Here is an 18,123-nt window from a genome sequence, read left to right on the forward strand (position 1 = left end):
GCTTTCTGTTCAGTTTCATGTATCAGCCCATGAGATCTTTATGATCCAGGCTTACTGGAAACTCTTATCTTCTTGAGACGAGGGAATGTGCATTCTCTGTCGCAGGTCCATTATTATGGTGCTCAATTCCCAGCAGATATTAGACTCTGATAAAGTAAAGTTCAAGAAAACTTTGAAAACATTTCGAATGTCTGTTTTTAAATTAAAAGCTTCTCTATGCTCTCTTGCATATTTTCTTATTTTATGAGCCATGAGCTTTGTGTGTTTTGTTTGTAAATATCACGTCACTGAATTTTTAATGAATGTTTTCCTGTAACCCACTTCGAACATTTGAAGAAGAGTAATGTGAATGATTTAAAATAAAGGATTCCATTAGGAAGTCCTGTGGCCTTAAATAGAAAAGACTTGTCTTGTGATATGAGCAAAAGGCCTTTCTCCTGCTCCACACACAAACTGCTTGAATACCTTCTACAGTTGTAGTCTGGTCAACACCAACTCCGTAATAGTGCATCTGGTAGCTATCACCAGCATGTTGAAGCTAGACCTGTCTCTGTAAAGCATTTGGTTTTCTGTTTGAAGCTTCCCAGCAGACGTGTAGGTTTGACTTGGGATCCTCACTGTTTTTTTCCCAACTAGGTAAAGCACCTTTTGAACCACTGCACTCTTGTGACCTGAAGTACCTGACCTGGGAGGTTGTATTTTTGGTGGCGGTCAGTGAGCTGCAGGCTCTATTAATGTATCTGCCTTACAACAAGTTTCATTATAAGATGGTTCTGCACACCCATTCTAAATTCCTGCCTAAGGTGGTGTAGAATTCCATCTTAACTAGTCAATCTTTATTTATTTATTTATTTTTGGTTTTTATATACCGGAAGTTCCTGTATACAATACATATCACTCCGGTTCACATTTAACAGAGATAACTATCGCTGGGGAGGCGGTTTACATGGAACATATCGAAATAATAAACGGATAATATATAATAAAGTACAATCTATTGGGAAAACAACTAAGATCAACTTAGAACAACTAAAATCCACTTAGAACACAACTTGGAAACATATAACTGAAGCAATATAAACATTAGATTATTGCTGTAAGGCAAGGATGATGGTTGTTCTTCTTGCTTTTAGCTCTCTGGGAAAGCTTGACGGAAGAGCCAAGTCTTGAGTTTCACTTTAAAAGTAGTATGGCACGGCTCAAGGCGGAGGTCCGGTGGTAGGGAGTTCCAGAGAGACGGGCCCGCTGTAGATAGAGCGCGTTTCCTCAGGGTAGATTTTGCAGGTTGGGTGATCATTCTGTTCTGGTATGCCCTTCTGGTTGGTTTTTTAGAGGAGTGTAGTTGAAGCTGGAAGGTTAAGTTGAGTGGAGAGATGTTATGTAGCGCCTTATGAATAATCATGCAGGTTTTGAACTGAATCCTGTATTTGATGGGCAGCCAATGGAGATGCTGGAGGATCGGGGTGATATGGTCCCTTTTTTTGGCGCTGGTAAGTATCCTTGCAGTGGCATTCAGTACCATCTGGAGTGGTTTGGTGGTGTATGCGGGAAGGCCCTGCAGGAGTGAATTGCAGTAATCTAGTTTAGGGAGAATGATGGCTTGGAGTACTGTGCGGAAATCCCTATAGAGTAGAAGGGGCTTTAGTTTCTTTAGCACTTGTAATTTAAAGAAGCATTCTTTTGTAGTGTTATTTATGAATTTATTGAGGCTGAGTCTGTTGTCTAGTAGTACTCCCAGATCTCTGACTTGTGGTGCGGTGGCATATCCTGAGGTGTCTGGAGAGTTGCTGGATGTTGGCGGGGCAGATTGATCCGGTGCTATTATGAGGATTTCCGTTTTGTTGGTGTTTAGAACCAGGTTGAGGCTGGTTAGAAGATCGTTGATGGATGAGAGGCATTTTTTTCCAGTAGTCCATGGTTTTGTGTATGGTCTCCGTGATGGGGATGAGAATTTGTATGTCATCCGCGTATAAGAAATGGGTGAGCTTGAGGTTAGTAAGTAGATGACAGAGTGGGAGAAGGTAAATGTTGAAGAGGGTGGGGGAGAGTGATGATCCTTGTGGTACCCCCATCTTGGCTTGGATGGGGTGAGATTCCTTGTTGTTTATCTTAACTTTGTATGTTCTGTTCTCTAGGAAGGACTTAAACCAGTTGAAAGCTGTTCCTGTGATGCCGATGTCTGTTAGTCGTTGTAGTAGGCTAGAGTGGTTCACGGTGTCGAACGCTGAGGAAAGCTCCAGAAGCGCGAGGAGACAAGGTTGGCCTTTTTCGAGATTGAAGATAATGGTGTCCGTTAGTGTGGATAATAAAGATTCGGTGCTCTTTTTCTTCCGGAATCCATATTGGTTAGTGGTGAGGATATTGTTGTCGTCAAGGAATTCAGAAAGTTGTCTGACAATTTTCTCCATAATTTTAGCTAGCATAGGGAGGTTAGCTATAGGTCTGTAGTTAGCCGGATCTGTGGTGGATAAAATCTTCCAGCATTTGTTCCCAGGCCATCTTGCCACAAAGGGTGAACAAACACTAAACAGCTTGGACTGTGAGAGCCTTGCCTTTCTACTTGGAGTGGCCTGAAACTGTAGAAAGCCCACCCAGCTTTTTGTTTCTTTTGACCTCAAGAAGTTGCCAAACAGAAGCTATCCATTTGGCTAGCAGATTGCATTTCTTCTGTTATGCCCAGGTTGGCCTGAAATCTGGTGGGCCACATCAAGGCTCATTCTGTCTGAGCCATGGCAGCATCAGCTCACCTACAAAGTGGTGATATGGCATGTTCTCTAATGATCATATCTCACTACTGTTTGGACAGGGATTTCTGACATGATAGGTTTGGCCAGTCTGTCTTGCAGAATTTTGAGTTGTAGAAGCAAACCACTCTCTCCTGTAGCCTGTTTTCTTTTCCAAGCTGCACCTCAGATAAGAGAAAATGGGGGGGGGAGAAAAGCTTGTTGCCAATAAAAAAAAAATATTTTGTTGGGCCCGTTTGGGCATTTTATTTCCCCTTTTTCTGGTTCAGGGCAGTCTGTAGCTAGGGATTACCCATCTGTGAGAACTGCCATCCTGCTTGTCCTTGGAGAAAGCAGAATTGTTTACCTGTAACAGGTGTTCTCAAAGGACAGTAGAATATAAGTCATTGTGAAACATGCCTACCTGCCCTTGGAGTTGACTTCTAGTATAAAAAAAAAAAAGCTGTCCTCATCACATTTTGTTTTTTGTTCCCTCCCCCCCCTTTCCTTATCCTACTGCTAATCCAGTACAAAGTTTGATGTTCTGGTCCCAGGCAGCAGAGGAAACTGCCCAAGATGCTTTCACTGCAGTTCTTTGCCAGTCATCAAGCCCAGGTTGGGGGGGGAGAGGAGATCAGTATGGGAAAGAGTGGAAGGTGAATGAGGGGATTAGAAGATTAACTACAATAAGGGAATAGATCTCCTCATTTCCTAGTACTGATCACTTATGGCACAAGACTGAAGGGGCCCCTGTGTGGATACATTGCATGTTGGGTATGCTCTTTGAGGCATGGTTCTAGGTTAGGCTCAATTGGATGATGACTGTATAGCCCATTTAGTCTGCCCAACCATCCAGTTTAGCATTATATTTCTAGTCATTTCCTTAGATCCCCCTATATTTATCCCATGCTTTCTTGAATTCAGATACTGTTTTTGTCTCCATGTCCACTGTGAGGTTGTTCCACAAATCACCACCCTCTCTAAAGAAATATTTTCTAAGATTTCTCCAGAGTGTACCCCTTCAACCTCATCTCATGACACCTCTTTCTAGAGTCTTCTTTCCACTGAAAAAGGCTCACCTCCTGTGCATGGAAGCCTTTTGAGATATTTGAATGTCTCTATCATATCTCCCCATCTCAGCTTTCCTCTAGGGGTGCACATGTTTAGAGCTTTAAAACAACCCCAATATGCTTTAGAATGAAGACCACTCACCATTTTAGTAACCACCCTCTGGACAGTCTCCATCCTATTTATATCCTTTTGAAGATGCGGTGTCCAGAATTGTATACAGTTTTCCAAGTGAGGTCTTTCCAGGGTCCTCTAAGGAGAAATATCTCCTCCCTTTTTCTGCTGACCATTTCTGACTTTTACTGTCGCTTTATCCACTTGTTTGGTTAGCCTCTGATTAAATTATCCCCTGATCCTTCTCACTTTGTGGTTAGAATTTAATCTCCAATACTGTACCTTTCCTTTGGGTTTTTACACCCTAAATGCATTAACCTGCATTTTTAGCATTAAATCTTAGCTGCCAGACCATCCCTCGAGCTTCGCTGGATTCCTCATGTTTTTCACTCTGTTAAAGATTTTGCTATCAGCAGAAAGACAAACCTTTCCCAATAATACATCCATTATGTTGCTCACAAATTGTTGAAAAGAACTGGTCCAAGAACCAATCCCTGAGGCACCCTAATAACCCCTCTCAGAACTCATTTACCTCTATCCTTTGTCGCCTCCCACTCGGCCAGTTTCTAACCAGTCCAGTCACTCTAGGATGCCTGGAATGCCCTTCCGGAGGAAGTGGTGAAGACCAGAACTGTGAAGGACTTCAAAGGGGCATGGGATAAACACTTTGGATCCATAAAGTCTAGAGGATATGAATGAAGAGTGGGTGGCTCGCGGGAATGACGGCTACTACCTGGAGATGATACCCTTATTCAATAAACATACACACGGTTAATGCGACTCCAACATTGCTCTAAGCTTCAACAGCAAGAGGAAATGTGGAAAAATATTTACATTCACAAAAAAGAGGGGAGTAGCTTGCTTGTTACGGCAGTTACTACACCAAACCAAATAAGCCTGATACTTCACTTTCAATGCATATCCAGCATAGCTCTCTGCTTCATCGGCAGGGGGATGAAGAAAAGTGGATCTATATACAAACAACAACCAACAAGGACTGAATTACATAGTCTGGGTAGACAAATAAGCATGGGTGTAGCTTGCTTATTGTGGCGGTTACTATCCCTAACTAAGCTAGATATTTCACTTGGATGCAGTTCCAACACTGTCTACATTAATGGTGGGGGTGGAAGGGAAATAGAACCAAAAGGTTACTAAGGGCCAAGAGTAACAGATAAGTATGAGAAGAAAAAAAAGTGCGAAAGCTTGCTGGGCAGACTGGATGGGCCGTTTGGTCTTTTTCTGCCGTCATTTCTATGTTTCTATGATCCATACCAAGGGCGCACAATTTATTTAGAAGTCTTCTGTTCGGAACCATGGCAAAGGCCTTGCAGTAATCAAAGTACACCGTCTTGCACTCTCTTGCTCCAACTCTCTAGTCGCCCAAATATAGAAACTGATCAGCTTCATCTAACAAGATCTACCACTGGTAAAACTGCAATGCCTCGGATCATGCAATCCATTGGATTCCAAAAATTGCATTATCCTGTTTTTGCAGAGATTCCATCAGTTTGCTCACCACAGATTAGACTAACTTGCCTGTAGTTCCCAGCCTCCTCCTTACTTCTGTTTTTATGAATATGAACCTGTTAAGGGGTAGCAACTCTGCTTCAAAACAACCCTTTGCTAGGGTGTGATATTGTTTTGCTTAGCATGGCAGGTATTCTCCAAAGACACTGTCAACGTCTACTTGGGAGTTGCTCTCTTTAACTTGACTAAATGGGGATTGAGATGGCTTTGGGGGCCATAAGCAAATGGATGTTCTGTGATGACAGCACTGGTTGATCTGCTGTCATAGAACATCTATTATAGGTAACGAGCTTTGCTTTCCTGCTTTAATCAAAAGTAAGTCTTGTAGAAAAGAAGGGAGGAATAAGGAGTTGGGTGAATAAAAGACTTGAATAAAAGTTACCATTTTTCTTTCATTCTTGTCCCCTGCAGCTGGCTGTCTTTATGTGGCTTATGACATACATTGGAGCAGTTTTCAATGGCATCACCCTGCTCATTCTTGGTAAGAGGTTGATGGGGGGAGGAAAATGACTGTGATGAAAGCTTTATTTCTGACAACATTGATAGCTCACATCCTACTCTCTTTGCTCTGCATATGGAGAAGACCTGTCAGAGAAAAGTTAGGGGGAGCATAAGATCTTTGGATGGATCTCTAGTCTCAGTTCCTTAATGGTTTCTGCTAACTGTGGAGAGGGTTGGGGGTGAAGGTCACAGATGAAAAGTTTTGTGATTGAGGTGCAGTGGTGCTGCAGTGTGTATAGGTGGGTAATATACCCTAGCTTTGAAAGTGTGTAAATGTGTGGTGATAAAAGTAAAGGCGTGATTTGAGTCTTCAGTGACAAGCTGTTTCTGTAAGAATCCATATACTGCCATCTGCTTGTTACGTGCTTCAGATTGTGTGGAAAGAGCAGCAATGAACTACCTGATCCCATCTCTTCTTTCCTCATTTCCAGCTGAATTACTGATTTTCAGTCTCCCGATTGTGTATGAAAAATATCAGGTAAGCTTGTTGTGAAAGGTTACAAGGGCTAATGATCAAGCATTAAGAAACTTGTGTTATATTGAGTGCCTCCGATCCCCATCCCCAGGATGCTACAGAAAGGCACACAGCAGGACCTTGGCCATTGAATTCACTATACCATGTGGATTTGCTGCAAGGGCTGGGTCAAAACAGAGCAGCAGTCCACACATCTGTCTTCACCCCATTCCAATTTCCCCTCTCCTACCCTACTGCTGATCAGTTCAAAGTATGACATTCCGCTCCCAGGCAGCAGAGGAAGCAGCCCAAGGTGCCTTGTCACTGTAGTTCTTTGCCAGTCATCAAGCCCGATGGGACGGTATCAACATGGGAAAGAGTTGAAGGTGAATGAATGGACTTCGGGGTTAACTGTAAAAAGGGAATAGTGTCTCATTGGAGGGGGGGTGAATCTCCTTTATCCCAGGACAAGCAGGATGATAGTCCTCACATATGGGTGACATCACTGGACGGAGCCCTATCACGGAAAACTTTTGTCAAAGTTTCTAGAAATTTTTGACTGGCATACTGAGCATGCCCAGCATGCCATTATCCCTCAAGCCACAGGGGTCTCACGTCTGTCTTTTTTTTTTTTTTTTTTCCTGCTCTGTAGTTTGCCTTGCAGTTATTTTTCACACAATTTTTCTCACGGAAAAAATATTAATTCTTCAGAAAAATATCCCCTCATAGGGGTCCCCCGTTTAAATTCATTTTTCTCCAATTCGGTGAGTAAAATACTTAATTTCGGTCGATACCGTTCTATGTTGATAACTGGCCCCCATGACGAGTGCGTCTTATGCCTTGGTGCGGGACACAACGTTTCTTCTTGTGCTAAATGCACCAAAATGACAGCGAAAGGTAGGCGGGGCCCGCCTGGAAAAAATGAAAACTGTTTAAAATACAGCTACTTCCATCGACATAGACTCAATCTTCACCGGCAGGGGTATTCAAAAAAGTGATAATATAGACCCACTGGGTACACAAAGACAGTGGTGATCACCCGTCTCAGACACCATCAAAGTCATTGACCAAATCTACCTCAGCATTAGAGAAAAACGGACCGAGCACCGAGGAAAAACATCGGGAATCCATGCCCGGTGCCGGCTCTGATTCTGGAGTAGGTTTGGCTATCGAGCCGCCCCCAAAGAGGACGAGGTTAGAGGACCCAACTATGCCCTCAACACAGAACGTCCGAGGTGATCCCCCACCAATATCGGTGCTGGGTACTGTGCCCCCCACAGGGACCTGTGGAGGAGCCAGTTCCGCCTAATCTGCCACTCCTATAGCTGCTCTGTCTTAATCAGCTATACAGGAGCAACTGGACGGATTTATCCACCAGGCAGTTATCGATGCCCTCCGAGAACTACATCCACCGATGCCAGTTCCCATACCAGTGCCGGAGCCATCGATTCTCAAACCATTACTCACCAAACTCAATACATTGATCGGTGCCCTACTGACGCAGCCTGGGCCACCAATGCCAAAGGAACAGATACCCATTCCCAGGTCTTCGGATGAAGAAGGCACCAACTTGGATCCACAGTCACCGATGCCAGGACCATCAGGACTCTCAGGACAGAGACATCAGAGTTTTCCCTTGGTGTCATTGATGCCACAACAGTTACCATCAATGCCACCAAAACATCAGCCAAGACCATCGAAGGATCCATCGATGATTTTACGTCCTTCGACACCATTCTTCATTCTTCCTTCAAGTCCTCATCCACATATCTTGTCAGATACCTGGGAAGATGTAGATACTGATTCTTCTACCAAAGATATCTTGTCAGACCATCTCCACCAGAGGAAGGGAGAGTCATCACCTGAAGAACTTTTTCAAATGTCATAAGGGAAATGTCAAACAATCCCTTTTCAACTATTAACAGAGGAAGATACAAGGCATAGGACATTGGAGGTCCTCCAATTCGTTGATGCTCCAAAAGAGATAGTGGCTATACCAGTACACGAAGTACTAGTTGACCTGCAGCATAGACTGGGAACATCCCTGCACTGTTCCTCCGGTAAACAGAAGAACAGATGCTACTTATTTGGTACAATACATACCTGGTTTCCAAAACCTCAACTCCCACATCAGTCTGTTGTGGTAGAGTCAGCACAAAAGAAATCAGAGGCTTCGTCCACATTCGTCAACACCTGGCAAAGAGCAAATGTTTTTGGACAATTTGGGACGCAAAATGTTCCAAGGCTCCATGCTCTTATCAAGAATTGCCTCATATCAACTGTACATGATGCAATACCAAAGAAACCTGTGGAAACAGGTTCAAGAAATAGCAAAAACTCTTCCATAGCAACACCAGGACATCCTCAATACCGTCATACATAAAGGCCTTGAGGCTGGAAAGCATGAGGTATGTGCAGCCTACAACTCATTTGAAACTGCCTCCAGAAAAGCAACAGCAGGCATCAGTGCCAGAAGAATGGGCATGGTTGAAAGCATTGGACCTCAGGCCTGAGGTCCAAGATAAACTAGCTGACTTACCCTGCACAGGCAAACTTATTTGGAGAAAAAAGTGCAAGATGCAGTGGTGCAACTTAAAGATCACAATGAAACACTGCGTCAGCTGTCCATGATCACTGCAGAAACCCCTTCTGCAATATGCTCATCTAGGAAAGACACTAAAAAGCCATTCTATCAACCACACAGGTATTATCCACCAGCTCTTCGTGGAAGAACTACTAGACCAACTCAGGACATCCTAGGCAACCAAAAACATCCATCTCAGCCTCCTCCACAAACAGGCCAAGCATCTGGGTTTTGAAGAACTCCCAGAGAACAGCAGCCCCTCCAGAAATCAAAATTTACCAGTTGGAGGCCAGGTTCAACATTTTCTACCCAATTGGATAAGCATCACAACAGATCAATGGGTACTTTCTATTATAACACAAGGTTACCGTTTACATTTTCTCACAATACCCAGAGATTCCCCACCCAACTCACTGTGGGTACGCAAAGATCACACTACTCTTCTAGAGTCAGAATTATCCACCCTCCTGAGAACCAGGGCCGTGGAACCTGTTCAGGTTCCTATTCCGCTATTTCCTCATTCCAAAGAAAACAGGCGGCCTCCGCCCCATCTTAGACCTTCGCAATCTCAACAAATTTCTACGGAAAGAAAAATTCAGAATGGTGTCCTTGGGCACCATACTTCCCCTTTTACAAACAGGAGATTGGCTCTGTTCTCTGGATATTCAAGATGCTTACACTCACATTCCAATATTCTCACCTCACCGCAAGTACCTGCGCTTCATAGTGGGAAATCAACATTTTCAGTACCGGTCCTGCCTATCGGACTTGCCTCGGCACCCCGTGTCTTTACAAAGTGCCTAGCAGTAGCTGCGGCCCATCTACGCAAGAAACACACACACATCTTTCCTTACCTGGACAACTGGCTCATCAAGAGCCACTACAAACAAGGAGCTCTAAACACTGTCTCACTCTCAATCTGCTTCACTCATTGGGATTTCTAATCAACTACCAAAAATCCCAACTGACTTTATCTCGCTTCAATTTCATCCTAGCAGAGTTGGATACCACCATAGCAAAGGCCTTCCTGCCCAAAGACCGCGCAGACACGCTGCAGGCTAGCTGCATCTCTGCACACACAGAAAACAGCTTCAGCCCATCAATTCCTAACACTGCTGGGCCACATGGTTTCCAATGTCCACGTCACTCCTATGGCCAGATTAGCCATGAGAATAACACAATGGACTTTGAGATCACAGTGCCTCCAAGCCTTTCAACCACTGTCATCTCCAATTCAAATAACCCACCAGTTAAGTTTCTCTCTCCTCTGGACGAACACTAACAACTTGCTAACAGGCCTACCCTTCCAGCAACCAGTTCCGTAAGTAACCTTAACCACAGATGCATCTTCGGTTGGGGAGCGCATGTGGACAATCTTCAACCTCAAGGTACTTGGACAAGATTCGAAGTAACAGTTCAAATCAATTTCCTGGAGCTTCGAGCTATAAGTTATGCTCTATATGCGTTCAAGGACTGTCTTTCACACAAGACTGTTCTAATACAAACAGACAAAACAGTTGCAATGTGGTACCTGAACAAGGAGGCACGGGCTCTTATCTCCTCTGCCAAGAAGCCGTGCAGATTTGGGATTGGGCCCTAACTCATTCCATATTTCTCCGGGCCAGTTATCTACCGTGTTTCCCCGAATATAAGACAGCGTCTTACTTTCTTTTTACCCCCAAAAGTCCCACTATGTCTTACTTTCAGGGTATGTCTTATATTGGAAAAAAAACCTGAGTGTTCAAAAAAAAATTATTTTTAAATACCTGTCTGAGGGCCGCGTGGGTCCTGGCGGCGGGAGCCGGGTGGTCGCGTGTTAAATCTAGGCCGCGGGCAGGTGAATGAATGCGCGCCTGTGCGACCCGGCCTAGATTTAACACGCGACCGCCCGCCGGCCGTCTCGAACTAACGCGCGTCCACCCACCCCCACCCGCCCGCGGCCTAGATTTAACACGCGACCACCCGGCTCCCGCCGCCAGCCGCCTGGACCCACGCGGCCCTCTGACAGGTATTTAAAAATAATTTTTTTTTGAAATGACAGGTACGTCTTACTTTCGGGGGATGTTACATTAGCCGACCCCCCTAAAATTCCCACTACGTCTTACTATCAGGGGTGTCTTACTATCGGGGAAACACGGTAGCAGGCATACACAATGTGGTTGTAGATCGCCTCAGTCGTCAGGTCCATCCCCACGAGTGGTCCCTGGATCCTGTAGTAACAACCAGGATATTTCAACGCTGGGGTCAACCAACAATAGACCTCTTTGCATCCGAACTGAATCACAAAGTGGACAGGTTCTGCTCCCTCCACAAGCAGAGAAGTCAGTTGGCCATGGACGCCTTTGCTTGTCCCTAGAACTCCGGCCTCCTATGTGTGTATACCCCGATACCGCTGATAGCCAAAACTCTAGTGAAGGTACCACAGGACAATGGGTCAATGATACTCATAGCCCTGTACTGGCCTCAACAAGTGTGGTTTCCCATACTTCTCAAAATCTCGATCAGGGAACCAATTCACTTGGGCACAGTACCCACTCTCATAACTCAGAACCAAGGATGTTGAAATCTTGATCCTGCAACCTCTCAACCTTTTAACTGTCTCTCAAATGCTTGTGGCTTCACGAAAACCTTCCACAAGGAAATCTTATTGAAAGTGGAAAAGATTTACCATGTGATGTGTGCAGAAAAGTATCTACCCTTTTTCCTGCCCCATGCCATCTCTTAGACTGGCACCTTTCAGACTCTGGTCTCCAGACTTCTTCGGTGAGGGTACACCTCTGAGTGCTCTCAGCTTACCACAAGGGAGTAGAGGATGCCCCGATAACAGCACAACCCCTTATGAGTAAGTTTGAGGGGTTTAATTCAACTTAAGCCCCCTCTATGACCACCAGTCACTGAATGGGACCTTAACGTAGTACGAATGAGACTCATGCGTTCCCCGTTTGAGCCCATGGATTCCTGCAATGTTAAATTTCTTACATGGAAGGTTCTCTCCCTAGTAGCCATTGCATCTGCTCAAAGGGTTAGTGAGTTACAAGCACTTGTCACACACTCACCCTATACTAGGTTCCTACATGACTGAGTGGTCCTACATACTCACCCTAAATTCCTTCCCAAGGTGGTTACTGATTTTCACTTGAATCAGTCTATCTTGCCCACTTTTTTCCGAAGGCCTCACTCTTACCAGAGTGAAAGTTTTACACACCTTGGACTGTAAGCGTGCACTTGCATATTACCTAGACCGCACGCAGTCCATAGGAAATCAACCCAGCTCTTTATTTCCTTTGACAAAAACAAACCAGGTGTAGCAGTGGGCAAACAAACTCTCTCCAACTAGCTAGCAGATTGTTTAAGAGTTCTGCTATGAAAAAGCAGGCCTTCCTTTCCAGGGATGAATAAAGGCGCACTCAGAGCAATGGCAACCTCAGTAGCACATTACCGTTCAGTGCCGATTACTGAGATTTGTAAGGCTGCAACATGGCGTTCTCTTCACACATTTACAGCCCATTATTGCTTGGACAAGGAAGGATGACAAGATTCAGCCTTTGGACAGTCTTAAAGAACTTATTTCCAGTATAATACCAACTCCTTCCATATCCAACCTGCTGTGATTTCAGGCTGCCTCATTTTTCCCAACAGTATGCCAGTTGTGCTGCCTGCACAACTTGTATGCTGTTGGTCTAAAACAAATATAACTTAGCCTGTAGCTTGCTAATCACCCATGTGAGGACTATCATCCTGCTTGTCCTGGGATAAAGCAGAGTTGCTTACCTGTAACAGGTGTTATCCCAGGACAGCAGGATGTAGTCCTCATGAAACCCACCCCGTGGAGTTGGGTCCGAAACGTTTTATTTTTCGCTCACACTTATTGCTACAAACGAGACTGAAGGGAGACCCCTGTGGCTCGAGGGATAATGCATGCTGGGTATGCTCAGTGGGCCAGTCAAGTTTCTAGAAACTTTGACAAAGTTTTCCATGATAGGGCTTTGTCCAGTGACATCACCCATATGTGAGGACTACATCCTGCTGTCCTGGGATAACACCTATTACAGGTAAGCAACTCTGCTTTCTGATCAGTTTTCCATTAACCTTGATCCCCTCACTTCCTAGTTCTGATCACCAAGATTCCTTTCTCCCATAATAGAACAGAATTAGCTAGAGACAGAAATATCAGAAAAGTACCAGTTTTATGAAGCTGAAAAAATACAAATGTTGCATTCTATGTGCAGATATGCCATGGAATTTCCCCTCTTCTTGCCATAGGATACTGAGATCTCTGATTATACCGATGAGGCCAGAGTAGTGTATTTTGATTGGCCAGTGTCTTTAGCTCAGGTGTTTGATGCTGCTCTTTTTCTTCCTTAGACTCGGATTGATCACTATGTTGCCCTTGTGAGAGGTCAGACAAAGTCCATTATTGCCAAGTAAGTTTATCTCAATTCAGTGGCTCCTTGGGTTGTGATTACACCCAGCTTTGTGTTGAAGTTGGTATGTGGTAAGCTGGGAGTGTCGTCTCATCTCCACAGACTGGTGTTTGAAAGTAGTTTGAACCCAGCTGAAGATCCTATATCAAGAAAAAACAAAGTTGTTAAAGTTGGACACTGTTTTCAGAACTTAAGTCTAGAGCATCAGTGTGTGCTGCAGGGCAAGGGGTGGAGAGGTTTCAGTACAAAATAGGGGTTGCTATGGAGCAGGAGTGATATGGTATATTGGGGACAGGAATAGCAGTGAGTGCTGCAGGGTAATAGGTGCATTAGCAGAGTTGGGGGGGAGGATATTCTCACTATTGGAATAGCAGGGGGTGATGTGGGACAGAAGTGAGGTGCATTGGCTGAGCTGGGGTGGGTCCCAAGACTGGAATAGCAAGACGTGCTTCAGACTAGAATTGACTGCCTTGGCAGAGCTAGTGAAAGGGTCTCAGGACTGGAATAGGGGGGTACTGTGGTGTAAGTTTGAGCTGTAGTAGAGCTGGATATGCTCAGAGGAGTCTAAGTTCTGGAATAGCAGTGAGTGCTGCCCTTTTCTCTCTAGCCTATGAGATTACTGTCAGTTTGTAAATACTGCTAATGTTTTGGAAGGAGATAAGTCTTCAGTCCCTTAAATGATATTCTGAAGAAAATAATGTTGTGGCTGATTCCCTTTGTTTTTCTCCCCTTAGGGTCCAAGCGAAAGTTCCTGGGCTTGGGAAGAAAAAAGCAGAGTAACTCCCCAGTCGGGGAGGGGGGAAGAAACTTGGCTTGCTCAACAATTAAGCCCCAGTTCCTAGCTCTGCCTATCGTTATCCCCATGAAGGAACACACCTGCATTCCAAGCTTTTTACTCCATTCTAGGGCCACTGTTTCATTAAGCCTGGGCATCATGAGGTTATGGAAGACTAACCCCAGAACTGATGTTTGCTAGGGAGGAATTAAACTATACACTGCATCCTAGCCTGGAGCAGCTGCCTTTTCTGGTTCATGGGTGCTTTATTTTTTCTCCTCCAATTTTCAGGGGGGAGAAGTTTGGGAATACAGGCCCATCCCCTCTGCTGCTGCCTCACACTGGGCCTTGTTCCCTTCCCAGCTCTTTCAGTTGTTTATCTGGGTGTTGGAATGAGGGCAAAGGGCTCTCCCTTTTTTTTTTTTTTACCCCAGTGATATGCAGTGTTGTAATATTTCTATGCGTGGTCCTCCTGCCCACATTAGCTTGAGCTTATGTGCCATGAAATTGGCTTCCTTCCCATCCTGAGTGCATGAGGCTGTTCACAGGTCTCTGCTGCCTCGTTTTTCCTCTGTTGCCTGTAGTCTGCACTCATCTATTCTTGATGTTCTGCTCTCCTTCCTGCTTGGCTTTAATAAAGATTGTAAGTTTTTTGGTTGTCTATTATGGAATAAATTAAATGAAAATGTCTGTAACTGCTGTAAAACTTGGTTAGATGATGATAAACAGTTTAAAAAAAAAATTACAAAGTTAGTGCATTTGGGATTCTTGTTTTTAGATCTCCTTTGTCCCTGAGAGTTAGCAGAAGAGGAGAGAAAAATCTTCCAATTCCTCTCCAGCCCACTTAAAGAAAGCAGGTTGAGTTAAATGAACACACACAACTCCTGGAAGGAGTGGTGCTTTACAGAATGTGGAGGTGGATTTTATTTTCCTTCTCTGTGGCTCTATGTGCAGGTCTTCTAAGCCTTTGCTGCTGCCCCACCCATGACATCACCTCCTCAACCAACCTGGATTAGTTGTCTTCTTGGCTTACTATTGCTAGATTTCCTCCTTTGCCAGGATAGGTTTGGGGAAAGGTGGCTTTGTAACTAGGGTATGAGTAAGACTGAACGAGACAGAACTAGGTTCCTTATACAGTCAGGACTGATATTTGTTCCCTGGTTCTAGACTCCCTCCCTCCCCCCCTCACCGCTCCTGGTTTGTTTTTGCAGTGTTCTAGTATTGGGGGGAGGGGGGGGAAGGATGTGGAAGCTTTATAAAATCTAAACCATAGGATGTATATATATGAACCTAAGCAAGGGGGGAGGCACTTATGCTGTATGGCTTACACAAGTAATTTGTGAATGGTTTCATTGGAATAAGCACAGTAACATGTACGTTGTTTGCCAACTTCCCTTGTCCTGGTCTAGCAAAACTTACCCTTCATGGGACAATAACTTTGATTTCTTTAGAGTTGAAAATCAAATGACCCTTCTCCCCCCTATTTCCTCTATGTTCAGAGTCTAGTGACCCAGCATCCTTATCGCTGAGAGCTCCCTTTTATCTGTCCTGTTCTTACACATTTGTGTGTGCATGGACTTGTCTTTAGAGCCCTTCCATCCTGATCCTCTCACTACTGTTCATATTTTCCCTGCTACATCTGTCAAAGTTGCCTCTTTTCCTTCCTATTTTTTAAATTAAAGAACCAATGTAGACAGCAAATGTACTAATGAAGCTCCCAGTATGTGGTATATGCAGTATCAATACAGTAATGCCTGCAGAGGTGGGAAATGCTTTTTGATTTTCTGTGTAATGACAAATTGATGTAATAATAATAAACACTGTCTGAGAAATGGTGTGCCAGTCTCTGCTGCTCTTAGTTTGCTTCATCACAGAACATCCTTGCAGTGACCAATTATTGCATCTATATTTTATTTTAATGTAGTTGGACCTGAGTCTTAAGGATAAATTTGAATGGATATGGTTGCTGATCTACTTCCTGCTAGGGAGACTGTTTGTACAGGAAAACAAATTTTGAGCTTAACATATCTATGCATTTCATGCTTTCTTCTAGGGCAAGCAGGATTGCAGTCCTCACAGATGGGTAATATAGCCCAGCATGGAAAACTTTTTTGTTAGTTTCTAGAACTTTGACACACTGAGCATTCCATCAACCATGCATCTCTTCAGTCTCTTCTTTTCTACAGAGCTATCGTTTTGTGGATGTGGAGCTCATGCTGTTTTTCTTGGAAAAACTGCTACATTTAAGTTTTTCTCAGATTTTTCATGTGCTGGGTCCCTCGTCTTTCTGGCCTTTAGAGTGTGTCATGGTGAGTTTTATATTCATTGCAGTCTATTCCATGTGGTGCCTGCTGACTATCGACCACTCAACATTTTTTTGATATGGAGTAGGGCTTTTGCTGATGACCCCAGTGCCCTCTGACTATGTCTGTTCCAGACACCATGAGGTCTGTCTGCCTGGGGGCATTGCATGATGTCAGGGGGTGCCTGTTCTGTGCCCAGATGCCCCCCCCTCCCCCCAAAGGATGATTGTGTATGCCTAGATAAGATGATGAAGCTGTTCAGCCCCAAGAAATCTGGTCCCTTGACCTCTGTGTCTGGGTTGACTGCCCCTGGGGAAAGAGGACCCGGTGGCTACCGGGCCCATGCTCTCTTCTCCACTTCCAGGTTGAATTGGGCAGTGGAGACTGACCTACATCCCTTTCTTCTCATCCTAGGTTTAGATCGCCAGTGTCTGCCTTGGTGATGGGGAAAGACCGGGCCGAGCACTGTGGGAAGTCCAGGAAGCACTGTCACTGTTCTCAGTCTTTGCACGAGACCAAGCTTGGGAAGGCACTGGTGCCAGCCAAGTTACCCCCCAAAGTGGCCCTGGGCCTACGAGGCATTGCTCTCCCTCGAGCCAGAGGGCCCGATGTGGTCGCCACTGATTCCGGTGCTGGTCATTGGGCTCCAAGGGAGACCAGGTAGTGATGCAGAGTACAGTTGGCGGTCGGCTGAGCCCTACAAGGCATAGAGCTGCTGATCCAATCGGGACCGCCACTGGAACCGGTGCCATCTTTGCTGGCACAATTGGAGCGCTGAGATATGCTCTTCGGTGTCCTAACAACCTCACCAGTGCCCCAAGTGTCTTTGATGGATTCTGAGGATGAGAGAGGGCTGTTGGGACCTGTGGCACCTCTTCCAAGGCAGACTCCACAGCTGGCATGGTCCGCGCCCCTGCCTGGTCCATCAATGCCTACGGTGCCTTTAGTGCCTCGCCCCACCGGTGTCCCCAGGCAATCTGTGATGACTCCCCATATGACCTGTGGGGGGGGGGGGGGGGGAGGATGCCTCACAGGACCTGCCCTCTGAGCCATCTCCTCCAGAGGAGAGGCATAAATCCCCTCCCGAGGACTTTATGTTTGCGGGCTTTGCAAGGGCCATGGCGGAATCAGTCTCCTTCAGACTCCTGACTGAGGTGGACTCCAGGCACTAGTGCTGGAGGTCCTCCAGTTTATGGCTGTGCCTAATGAAGTGGTGGCTGTCCCAGTCCATGACATATTCAATGAATTGTTTGTTTAGCTCTGGGAACACCCCATATCGGTACCCCCCATGAACAGGAAGACCGATCTGGTTCAGCCTTCCACGGGGTTGGAATGACGTCAGCTCACTACTCTGTAATGATGGAGTCTGCCCTAGGGAAGACAAAACTTTCTCGTATCCATGCTTCGGCTCCTTCAGGTCGAGAGCACAGGGCTCTGGATGCCCTGGGGAGGAAAGTCTTCCAGGGCTTCATGTGGGCTGTCCATATTGCCTGTTAACAGTTGTACAGGAGCCAGTATTCCAGGAACTTCCGGAAGCAGGTCCAGGATCTGATCGAGCACTTACCTCAGCAACTGCAGGATGACTTCCTGAAGGTGGTCCAGCAGGGCTTGGAGTGCAACAAACATCATGAGTCAGTTCTGCATAAG

The 18,123-nt window shown here is 45.2% G+C and overlaps 1 protein-coding gene across 1 annotated transcript in view; it reads left to right on the forward strand.

Moving 5' to 3' along the window:
• Nucleotides 1-16,010, forward strand: part of RTN3 (reticulon 3) — a 139,916-nt gene extending 123,906 nt beyond the window's left edge. Inside the window, exons 5-8 of the mRNA XM_029614685.1 lie at nt 5,847-5,916; nt 6,368-6,414; nt 13,340-13,398; nt 14,133-16,010. Coding sequence (XP_029470545.1) covers nt 5,847-5,916; nt 6,368-6,414; nt 13,340-13,398; nt 14,133-14,178 — 222 coding nt within the window. The 3' untranslated portion in view covers nt 14,179-16,010. The remainder of the gene's footprint in view (nt 1-5,846; nt 5,917-6,367; nt 6,415-13,339; nt 13,399-14,132) is intronic.
• The last annotated feature ends 2,113 nt before the right edge of the window (nt 16,011-18,123 follow it).

Source organism: Rhinatrema bivittatum, chromosome 8, assembly GCF_901001135.1.
Source record: "Rhinatrema bivittatum chromosome 8, aRhiBiv1.1, whole genome shotgun sequence".
Taxonomy (NCBI): Eukaryota; Metazoa; Chordata; class Amphibia; order Gymnophiona; family Rhinatrematidae; genus Rhinatrema; species Rhinatrema bivittatum.